At 34.3% G+C, this 12172-nt stretch overlaps 1 protein-coding gene across 1 annotated transcript in view; it reads left to right on the forward strand.

Moving 5' to 3' along the window:
* Positions 1-2341: 2341 nt before the first annotated feature.
* Positions 2342-12172, forward strand: part of kndc1 (kinase non-catalytic C-lobe domain containing 1) — a 65347-nt gene continuing 55516 nt past the window's right edge. Inside the window, exons 1-3 of the mRNA XM_084390954.1 lie at positions 2342-2606; positions 6357-6555; positions 10759-10817. Coding sequence (XP_084247080.1) covers positions 2502-2606; positions 6357-6555; positions 10759-10817 — 363 coding nt within the window. The 5' untranslated portion in view covers positions 2342-2501. The remainder of the gene's footprint in view (positions 2607-6356; positions 6556-10758; positions 10818-12172) is intronic.

The raw sequence follows: 12172 nt of genomic DNA on the forward strand, positions 1-12172 counted from the left end.
AGTTTTAAGGAGGAAATACTCAGCAATGGTGTCGACTTATGAACTTACACATGCTTTGTCTTAAAGCATATTAAACACACCACATAGACACATAAACTACATTAAAAGATTGATTTTCTCCACAGGGGGATTTTAAGACATTTCTCCTTAAAAAGAAAACTTTTCCCATTCAGTTTTTTAAAAAATTGTATGTATTGAGTCTAGAACCGTAGAGTTCTAAATAGAATCCCATGGTGATGATGTCATAATTGCCAAAGTTGCTGATTGTCAGTTTCAGAATGACTTTGAATTAGTTTTCTGCGATTTATTTTTGTTATTTCTGCGTATTTTTTTGTGAATAGTGACTATGAAATTAAAATAGACAATTCTTTTTTTTTTTTTTATGGAATATTGCAGTATTTATTATAGGCTAAATGATTTATTGATGTTCCTGGTCATCTTGAATCAGAATAACTGGGACATTTCTTCTCTTCTCTGATGATGTGGGCGGGGCAACCTGTCACTCACATCAGATCCACCAATAGCAAACCACAAGCATCCAATCAATTCCCCACAGACACAAATCAAGCCCCGCCCACATTTGTTCCACATGAAACTTCTGTTTCATGCTGACTTTAATCATAGGACTCCACAATGATTTGTATTGAGTTGTTTCACAATGTATGCTATTATTATTCTAAAATAATAATAAAATAAAATCATATAGCCTTAAAACAAGCTGATGGCAGAATCTGTCTTCTCTCTGGTTGTGTTCACCTGAAGGCCAGACGCAGGTCAGCATTTTTTTTCTCTCCAGTATTTGTCATCATTGGTCTTCAGCCTCGGGGAGAGTCCGAGAACAAGCTGGTCACATCTGCTGCTGTCATGAAGATCTGGGGCAGATGAATCTGTGTGTGTGTGTGTGTGTGTGTGTGTGTGTGTGTGTGTGTGTGTGAGAGAGAGAGAGAAGCGCTCTGTCACAGTGAGTCACCAAACAAACGTTACATCAGCTCTGGAAGAGACACTGTGTGTGTGTGTTAGTGTGTGTTAGTGTGTGTTTGGAATAATTACGTCTTTTTTTTTTTTTTCTGAAAGAAGTCTCCTCTGCTCACCAATGCTGCGTTTTAATTGATCGAAAATACAGTAAAAAATTTTTTCAAAATACAGTTTTTTCAAGTTTGGGGATGGACATTTTTTTTTTTATGTTTAAAAATAGAAGTTACTTCTGCTCACCAAAGCTGCATTTATTTGATGGAAAACACAGTAAAGATTGTGAGATATTATTCCAATGTAAATCAACAGTTTTCTATGTGAATATACAGTAAAGTGTAATTTATTCCTGTGATCAAAGCTGAATGTTCAGCATCATTACTCCAGTCTTCAGTGTCACATGATCCTTCACAAATCACTCTAATATGATGATTTGATGATCAAGAAACATTAATGATTATCAATTTTTAAAACAGTATTTGTGTGGAAACCGTGATACCAATAGAAATTAATACTTTTATTCAACAAGGACGTATTAAATTGATCAAAAGTGACAGTAAAGACATTTATAATGTTGCAAAATGCTGTTCTTTTGAACTTTCTATTCCTCAAAGAATCCTGAAAAATAAAATGCATCACAGTTTCCACAAAAATACTTTAGTACTACATTGTCAAATTGGGAGCCTTGTGTGTTCTGATATTGAGAAAATTAGTTTTATTGTAATATGCGTTCACAGTATTCAAGTCAAGTCAGCTTTATTTCTATAGCGCTATTACAGTACAGAGTGTTTCACAGCATCTTTACAGAGATAACAGGAAAATAATGCAACAAAGTTTGTTTCTAGAAGAAAATAGCGTCAGTCCAGCTTAAGTAAGTGCAGTGATGGTTCATTTTTGTTTTAAAAAAGTTATTAATTTAGTTCATTTATACATTAGCTGCTCTGGAGAAAACCATAACAATGTATTAGAGGCTATTTAATGGCTTTTGGGCAAGATTAAACTGTTGAAGCTGAACAGTTAATGAAACAAAAAATGTAAAAGGTAAAATTAAACCTTGACCTGATATAAATCTGACAGTATACAATAGGCCTACCTACTCTTTTACTATTTCAGTGGCGTAAAAGACGTTCCAGAAACGAAATGTTGCTGATGTTTTATGGGACGCGGATGCGCGTCACGATGACCAACATATATAAATACTGTAGCGTGTGCGCGCATCTGATCAAAATGCGGAGCGCGTTTGTCTGCGCACGCGCGCTGCTTCAGACTTCGGACGCTCGCGGCTCGTGTAGTAATAGCGTGCACGCGCATGTCGTTACCATGACAGCATAGTTAGTAAACTCCCATGTTGCCATCGGTAATTATCAGCAGAAGAAACACTGAATCCGCGCTCTTTATCCGCAGTGCAGGAGAATGTTCAGAACTCGCGCATCTGTGACGCGTCGCGTCGGGTACGAGCGTTTCTAGGAGAAGCAGAAGCTCCAGCTGATCCGGGATCCATCAGGACACGCGTGGATTTATCCTGGAGATCCATGGGAACATTCGGCTCTGCTGTGGTGTGCCTGGAAGAGGATGAGGAAGATGAAGAGGAGAAGAGAAGAGAAGTTGAGCGTCTTCCTCCACTGCTCGAGGACGAGGTGAGACGGATGATTGACAGGTGCTTGACTGACAGTCTCCTGATGATTAACACTGTTATTATAACCATGGTTCTTTTTTGAACTTTGAACATGATAGCATGTAAATATCATGGCATATGAATATAATAGTCTTTATGTGTTAGCCTATGTATTATCATCTGACCATCAGGAGATTAGCTGTAAGTTGGTGGGGTGAAAACATGATGCATTATTTATTTGGAATATATACTTTATGGAGAAATAAATAATAGGAACAAATTAAAGCATTTAAGCAGAGATTCACTGAAGAGGTGAAGATCTTACACACACACATACACACACACATTCTTATGATGTTCAGAGTTTATTCAGTGCTTTGGTCGGGTTGAGCTCGAGATCAGACTGTTGAGAACTTCTGGAGGTTCAGGGACAAGTGTATCTGGGGCAGTGTGTGTGTGTGTGTGAGAGAGAGAGAGAGAGAGTGTGTGAGAGAGCGAGAGAGAGAGAGAGAGAGAGAGTGTGTGAGAGAGAGAGAAAGAGAGAGAGAGTGTGTGTGTGTGTGTGTGTGTGAGAGAGAGAGAGAGAGTGTGTGTGTGTGTGTGTGTGTGTGTGTGTGTGAGAGAGAGAGTGTGTGTGTGTGTGCGTGTGTGTGAGAGAGAGAGAGAGAGAGAGAGAGTGTGTGTCTGTGTGTGTGAGAGAGAAAGAGTGAGTGTGTGTGTGTGAGAGAGAGTGTGTGTCTGAGTGCGAGAGTGTGTATGTGTGTGAGAGAGAGAGAGAGAGTGTGTGTGAGTGTGTGTGTGAGTGTGAGTGTGTGCGTGTGTGAATGAATGTGAGAGTGTGTGAGAAAGTGTGTGTGTTTGTGTGAGAGATAGAGAGTGTGTGTGTGTGTGTGTGTGTGTGTGTGTGTGTGTGTGTGAGAGAGAGAGAGTATGTCTGAGTGTGAGAGTGAGTGTGTGCGTGCATGCGTGTGAGTGAATGTGAGAGTGTATGAGAAAGTGTGTGAGTGAGTGTGTGTGTTTGAGAGTGTGTGTGTGTGTGTGAGAGAGAGAGAGTGTGTCTGAGTGTGAGTGTGTGCGTGTGTGAATGTGAGAGTGTGTGAGAAAGTTTGTGTGTGTGAGTGAAAGTAAGAGTGTGAGTGTGTGTGTGTTTGAGAGTGAGTGTGTGTGTGTGTGTGTGTGTGTGTGTGTGTAAGAGTGTGAGTGTGTGTGTGAGTGTGTGTGTGTGTAAGAGTGTGAGTGTGTGTGTGTGTGTGTGTGTGTGTGTGTGTGTGTGTGTGTGTGTGTGTGTGTGTGTGTAAGAGTGTGAGTGTGTGTGTGAGTGTGTGTGTGTGTGTGTGTGTTTGAGAGTGTGAGTGTGTAAGAGTGCGAGTGTGTAAGAGTGTGAGTGTGTGTGTTTGAGAGTGTGTGTGTGTGTGTGTGTTGTAGGGAGTTTGAGTTCCTCTGTTCTCAGGAGAGATTGTCTATTTACGGTCTCACATCTGCGTTGAGCATCTTCATGCCCTATAAATGCAGCTCTAGTTTATTCTTTATTGATGAAGAACATGTTTCTCTCTGAGAGTGGTTTAGTCGTGTGGTGTGTGTTGTTTTACCGGTGTCACACATCAGCTTTGTCCCATCACGTTTGTGTAACTAAAAGTGATAATATAAAAAATACAAAAGCAAAAAGCAGCTAAAACATGCAAACGAATCATTTATTTATATCTCAGTCCAAGCGGAGAGCTAAACTGCCAGCAGTGCGTCATCTCATTATTACAGGTAAAACTGTACTGTGTGATTTTCTGCCTCTGTAATGCAAACACAGCATCAATAAACACAAAAGCATTATAATCACTTTTCTGACAGGTTTTAAAGGCATCTATATTATTACCTGTATAACGACTCAATTAATACTGGGAATTTATTATTTAATGTTTGAAAAATAATATTACTTAAGTTATATTTTCTTAATAAATATATTATTCATTCATTCATTTATTTATTTTAAATATCATTTTTGATTATTTATTTATTTATTTATTTATTTTAGTCTTTATTTATAAAAAAATCTGTAAAAACTTTTTCTGAGAGCATTTCCACAAAAAATATTACTTAATTTATATTTTCTTAATAAATATATTATTTATTTATTTATTTATTTGTTTATTTTATCTGTTTATTTGTTTATTTTAAATATAATTTTAGATTATTTATATATTTAAATCTTATTTTTTATTTTTTATTTATATATTTGTAAAAAAAAAAAAAAATCTGTAAACTTTTTCTGAAAGCATTTCCATAAAAAATATTACTTAATTTATATTTTCTTAATATTTATTTATTTTTATCTGTTTATTTGTTTATTTTTAATATAATTTTTTATCATTTATTTATTTATTTTAATCTTATTTTTTATTTATATATTTGTAAAAAAAAAAAAAATCTGTAAAAACTTTTTCTGTAAGCATTCCCACAAACCCCAGTTTGAAAACTCCTGTCTTGGGAAATTTGGAGGTTCACTACGAAGTTTAATGGAAAACCCAAATGTGTCTTTTCCAGTTAAACACAGTCCTGATATTAGACGAGGCACAAAAGACGTTTGTTAAAGCATCTGAAGGCTCATGACATCATCACTTAGATGGCCTTGTTTTTGGCTCAGAGAGTTTTTTTGTTGAATCAGATCCCTGTCTGAACCAGCAGATTGTATTACTCAGACTGAGCTGCGACCCAAAAGATCTGCTTGTAGAAAGTCCCCTTAAGACTCTCCCATCTGTCGAGAGCATGCCTCCGTTATATAGTCATGTTTGATTATTTCCTTATGAAGGATAGAACACACACACACACACACAAATAGTTTGTATAGAGTTTTGTTTTGCGAAACACATTAGCAACTGCATAACAATGTCCTAACATCATATCAGTTACAGGCAAACACACTTTAGACTCGCTTCTGACTCAAATGGAGAGGAAAACACAATAAATAGCTGTCAATCACACATAAAACACACATTCCCCTTGAATGCATTTCGGAAACTCTAGTGACATCATAGCGGAACTGGTTACAATCTGTCTTTTGTAATCTGTGGAATATTCCATTGGAATGAATGGGTCACTATGGAGATTTCGGAGTTTTGTACTTTATGTGTGTATTTACACTACCGGTCAGAAGTAAAAAATAAAATAAAATAATCCGCTCACCAAGACTGCATTTATTTGATAAAAAAATACAGTAAAAACAGTGAAATATTATTAGATTTTAAAATAACTATTATCTATATCAATATATTTTAATATGTAATTCATTCCTGTGAATTTATTCCACATAAAAATATGAATGTCTTCAACATTGATGATAATCATATCTGTTTCTTGAGCATCAAATCCTCATATTAGAGTGATTTCTGAAGGATCATGTGACACTGAAGACTGGAGTAATGATGCTGAAAATTCAGCTTTGATCACAGGAATAAATTACACTTTACTGTATATTCACATAGAAAACAGCTGATTTAAATCATAATAATATTTCTAAATTTTTACTGTATTTTTGATCAAATATTTTTACTGTATTTTCTTTCAAAAACATTAAAATACCTTAATTATTCCACACTTTTAGCATTGCGTGTGTGTTTATGTATTTGTGTGCATGTGTGTTTGACTGTTACTGTTATGCTGGTAATATAATTTCTAATGATGCATTGTGTGTTAAATTAGAAAATGTTTTAACCCCATTGCACTGCATGTGTCTCTCTCTACATCATGCATGCATGCGATCAATCACTCAATATTTCCTCAGGAGAATGTTTCTCTGGCTGATATTTTGTGTCTGAGAGACAGAGGGCTGTCGGAGCAGGAGCTGTGGGCGGTGTGTGTGGAGTGTGTGTGTTCTCTACAGAGCATCGCTCTCTCTCCGCTCTTCCACACACTCTGCGTAACGCCCGACACACTGGCCTTCAACGCTCACGGCAACGTGTGTTTCATGGATCAGCTCAGCGGTGAGTCATCAGCTTCGTGACTCAAACACACTCACAGCGTTTGCCTGGATTTATTGTAAATATTGCTTTTGATGCAAATCTCTACAAATGGATGGTTTTGACAGATGTGTCTTCATAAAGAAACTATGGATAACCATATAATTTACTGTAAAACAAACAGTAAAATGACTTTCCCTGTGAACAAATGTACTGCTCATTGCAAGTTAATGTTAATTAATACCTTAACTAATTATTGGGAAAGTTAACTGTAATTTTACTGTAAAATACTGTTATATGTGTGGTTTTGGCAAGTAAAAACTATGGATAACCATATAATTGACTGCTAAAAAAACAGTAAAATGACTTTCCCTGTGAACAAATGTACTGCTCATTGCTAGTTAATGTTAATCAACGCCTTAACTAATTATTGGGACCTTATTGTAAAAAGTTAACTGTAGTTTTACTGTAAAGAATACTGTCAAAATGTATGGTTTTGGCAAGTAAAAACTATGATTTACCATATAATTTACTGTGAAAAACAGTAAAAGGACTTTCTCTGCGAACAAATACTACTCATTGCTAGTTAATGTTAATTAATGCTTTAACTAATTATTGGGAAAGTTAACTGTAATTTTACTGTAAAGAATAGTGTCAAAATGTATAGTTTTGGCAAGGTAAAAATATGAATTACCATATCATTTACTGTAAAAAACAGTAAAATGACTTTCCCTGCGAAGAAATAGTGCTCATTGCTAGTTAATGTTAATTAATGTTTTAACTAATTATTGGGAAAGTTAACTGTAATTTTACTGTAAAATACTGTTATATGTATGGTTTTGGCAAGTAAAAACTATGGATAATCATATAATTTACTGTAAAAAACAGTAAAATGACTTTCTCTGTGAACAAATGTACTGCTCATTGCTAGTTAAAGTTAATTAATGCCTTAACTAATTATTGGGACCTTAGTGTAAAAAGTTTAATGTAATTTTACTGTAAACACATACTGTCAAAATGTATGGTTTTGGCAAGTAAAAACTATGGATAATCATATAATTTACTGTAAAAAACAGTAAAATGACTTTCTCTGTGAACAAATGTACTGCTCATTGCTAGTTCATGTTGATTAATGCCTTAACTAATTATTGGGACCCTAGTGTAAAAAGTTTAATGTAATTTTACTGTAAAAACATACTGTCAAAATGTATGGTTTTGGCAAGTAAAAACTATGAATTACCATATAATTTACTGTGAAAACAGTAAAATGACTTTCCCTGTGAACAAATGTACTGCTCATTGCTAGTTAAAGTTAATTAATGCCTTAACTAATTATTGGAAACTCATAAAAAGTTAAATGTATTTTTATTTTATTTTTATACACATCTCTACAAATGGATGGCTTTGACAGACGTGTCTTCATAAAGCTGGGAGAGTGTGATTTTATTCATGTGCATCCCACATGTGTTTCAGTGCTATTGTGCAGTCGGATAATGGGGGCATTTATTTTCAGAATTATTAACAGATATAACACCCTCCCACGAGTGCGCAATTTATGCCGTAAAGCATTATTAATGTGCATTTTGTGACAGTCTAAAACCTCTGAGATAAACATTTGGAAATGAACTCAAGAGAGTCAGGATCATGTTAAGATAAAACTGGTACAGACTAAAAAAATACTCAAAATGCTACAGTAAAAATGCTGTTAAAATGTTACTTTAACTTAATTGTAAATGGTTTAGCATTGCATTATATGTAATTTGGTAACACTTTACAATATGGTTCCATTTGTTAACATTATTTAAATACATTAGTTAACATGAACTGATAATAACAATTCTTCCACAGCATTTATTATTCTAGTTCATGTTAATTTGCTAATACATTCTTATTAATACACCTGAGCTAACATGAACCAACAATGAACGGTTGTATTAAACTTTGCTTAACTAAGATTCATAAATACTGTAACAAACGTATAGCTCATTGTTAGTTAATGCATCAACTAATGGGAGCTTATTGTAAAGTGATACCTGTACTTTTACTGTAAAAATACTCTCAAATGTATGGTTTTGACAGGTTATAACTATGAATTACCAGAACATTTACTTTGAAAAACAGTAAAATGACTTTCTCTGTAAACAAATGTACTGCTAGTTAACATTAATTAATGCCTTAACTAATTATTGGGACCTTAGTGTAAAAAGTTAAATGTAATTTTACTGTAAAAATTGCAAGTAAAAACGATGAATTATCATATAATTTACTGGAAAAAACAGTAAAAGGACTTTCCCTGCTTTCAAATGTACTGCTAGTTAATGTTAATTAATGCCTTAACAAATTATTGGGACCTTAGTGAAAAAGTTAACTGTAATTTTACTGTAAAAATTGCAAGTAAAAACTATGAATTATCATATAATTTACTGGAAAAACCAGTAAAAGGACTTTCCCTGCTAACAAATGTACTGCTAGTTAATGTTAATTAATGCCTTACCTAATTATTGGGACCTTAGTGTAAAAAGTTAAATGTAATTTTACTGTAAAATACTGTTAAATTTATAGTTTTTGCAAGTAAAACTATGAATTATCATAATTTACTGGGAAAACCAGTAAAAGGACTTTCCCTGCTTTCAAATGTACTGCTAGTTAATGTTAATTAATGCCTTAACAAATTATTGGGACCTTAGTGAAAAAGTTAACTGTAATTTTACTGTAAAAATTGCAATTAAAAGCTATGAATTACCATATAATTTACTGTAAAAACAGTAAATTCCCTGTGTTACAAATCACATATGTTTCTTCTTATTTTGTTATAAGATTAGGGTGTTTTGTGTTACAACTTGTAAAATACAGTAGTCAACATTTGACAAAGTTAATCAAAGTTGTCCTAAGACAAGAACGGGTATTGTTCAAAATTCACGTATAACTTTGATGAAAGGTTTTGATCCACTTCAAATGTTGACTACTGTACAAATGAAGGTGCAAATGAGAACTACATACAAACTAGCAATGGTTTTGTCCTCTAGTCCCGTTTGCAGCCCATTTCATACACTGAATGTCATTCTCAAAGGCCACAGCGTATGCTTTCTAAATATACCGGTGAGTTCCTCCGCCCGAGTATTTTCTGGAGGATCTGAGATACTGAGGAGGAGAACGCCTGACCTATTTAACAGATCCAAGCGTCTGGAGGAGAGCGTCTCTTCTCAACGTGCCCTAGTTAGACAGCGAGAGTTAGAAAAGCTCCTCTGAGGACTTACACACTTATTCACAGAGAGAGAATATAATTACACATCACAGCTGGAGCTTTCATACTGTGGGTTTTTGTCATAGTTCTGCGCATTTCTACACATAGTTAATACGACTTCTCTTTCTGAGATGGTTTTACTGGTTAAGTGAACTATAACAATTATTAGCACTCCTAAAATCAGATCAAACAGCTAATGCTAAACGTTAAACGTGTGTGCGTCGTCATGCGGCGTTTCTGAACGTGAAAGGTCTGCAAAGTTTCAAAGTGCAGATAAATAGAGTTATTGTGTCCTAAAAGAAAGAAGCGATTCTAAACTCCAGTAACGAGTCGTCTAATTCACTGTAAAAAGTGATCAGGTGACTTAACTTAATTTTTTTTTTTTAGGAAACCCGTTGCCTTAAAATTATTAAGTAAATAAACCTTATGCTTAATCAAAAACATTAAGTAATGTGGAACTGTCAAGTTCACAAAACGTACTTTTTTCAATTAAGCATTACGCCATCCTCACTGTTCATATCACTGTGATCAAGAGCTGAGATTCCGATATGATAATGAGTGTTTGGTTTCCGACCAATCAGAGCAGAGCAGCTCTCAGAGAGGCGGAGTTTAGAGAGACTGAGTCTTTAAACGAACAGTTTCAGACACTGAGAGAAAAGAGCTGATATTATGAGGACATTAAAGTGTTTTTGACATTGGATGCGTGTGAACCTGTTGTAGGAGACGCCAAAACAACATTAGGAACCTTTAAAATATCATAATACGGGCTCTTTACATGATTACATTTAGTGATCAGGTGTACCATTCTTTACCTGGTGAATTCATTTGTTAATATTCAAGCTTGTGTTTGGGATCGAACCCTTGACATTGGTGTTGCTAGCTCCCAGTTTTTTTATATGTGGCTTTTGCATTGACAAGCATGACTCGCATTGGAAGTGTAAAAATGTAGTTTGATTTCTCTCGTGTTATTTGCCTTTTCTCAGATGATCCTGACGGCTGTTTCGTTCCTCCAGAGTTGGATAAGACTGGAAACACGTTTGAGGTGAGCTTAAACTCTATTATTTTACAAGGTCAGAAACAATGTTTGCTAAATGGACAGAACAGGGCTCAAACCTCCCAAAACTCAATACAGTAGACAACAATACAAGCAGTCATGTGTGTGCTTATGGCATGCTGTGAGAGGATGGTGATGCTGCGGTCGTGAGGTTTCAGTGCGTCTCTTCTTCTGGAGCACTTTCACCTCATCTGATACACACACACACGTTTCATATTTCCCCCAAAATTACCAAAAACATGCTGTCAAGCTTTTTGGACATATACCAGAGTAATACCAGAGTAATACAGAGTAATAATAAAAGAAATTGTAATTATAAAAACTGGAAAAAATAAATAAAAAATAATAATAATTTGTTGCCTCTTCATGACATTATTTTATTAATTTTGTCACTTTAATTTTATACTTTTTTTTATACTTAATCTTTGTCAGATGGAGGCTCTTCTTTTCTTTTTTTCGTAACATAATTTTAATAATTTTGTCATTTTAATTTTATTCTTCATAATTATACTTCATATACACTTTTTTTTCAGATAGAGATCATTCTTTTTTTGGTATGTTCAGAACATAATTTTAATAATTTTGTCATTTTAATTTTCTTCTTCTTCTTTTTTTCTTCATATACACTTCATTATTTTTTTCAGATAGAGACCAGTCCTTTTTTTGACATGTTCATTACATAATTTTTATAATGTTTTTTTTTTTATCATTGTCATGAACATAATTTTAATCATTTTAATCTTATACTTCATTTTTAGGATGACTGTTGCATTCTGTCCTGGGCCTACAGATGAAGAATAGCCTTTGTTTTATTTCATAAACTAATAAATAAAATAAAAAAGAAATAACCTGCTAGCTTCTACCTTATCTGTATATCTATACATCTATATCTATATCTATATCTATATCTATATATATACAGTAAAGAATAAAAACCACGAGCCAGAATTGCTGTAGGCGGTTTGCATTTGTGAAATGAACACACCTTATGTAATGCTCTTTCAGTGGGAATGAACAGCCTTTTATTTTAAACGCTCCTTAATTCTGTTTCTCTACTAAATATGAATGTATTTTGAAATATTGCTGATGATCAGATGTATGTTGGGATCAGGTGTATATTTAATCATGATATTAAGATTCTTCTTATCGTCAGATTTTGGAGGGACGAGTCTGACCTGCGTGAGATTCTGTTGTTTGTAACGTTTCTGATCTTCTTTTCATTGCAATGTTTCATTATTGGAGCTGAGCAATGAGTCGTCAGGTTTGATGGATTCAGATGCGCACCAAACCTGAAGAAAATATAGTCTCAAAGAAACTGTTATTGGAAAAACTGAAACATAATT

This window comes from Rutilus rutilus (genome assembly GCF_951802725.1).
Source record: "Rutilus rutilus genome assembly, chromosome: 20".
NCBI classification, from domain to species: Eukaryota; Metazoa; Chordata; class Actinopteri; order Cypriniformes; family Leuciscidae; genus Rutilus; species Rutilus rutilus.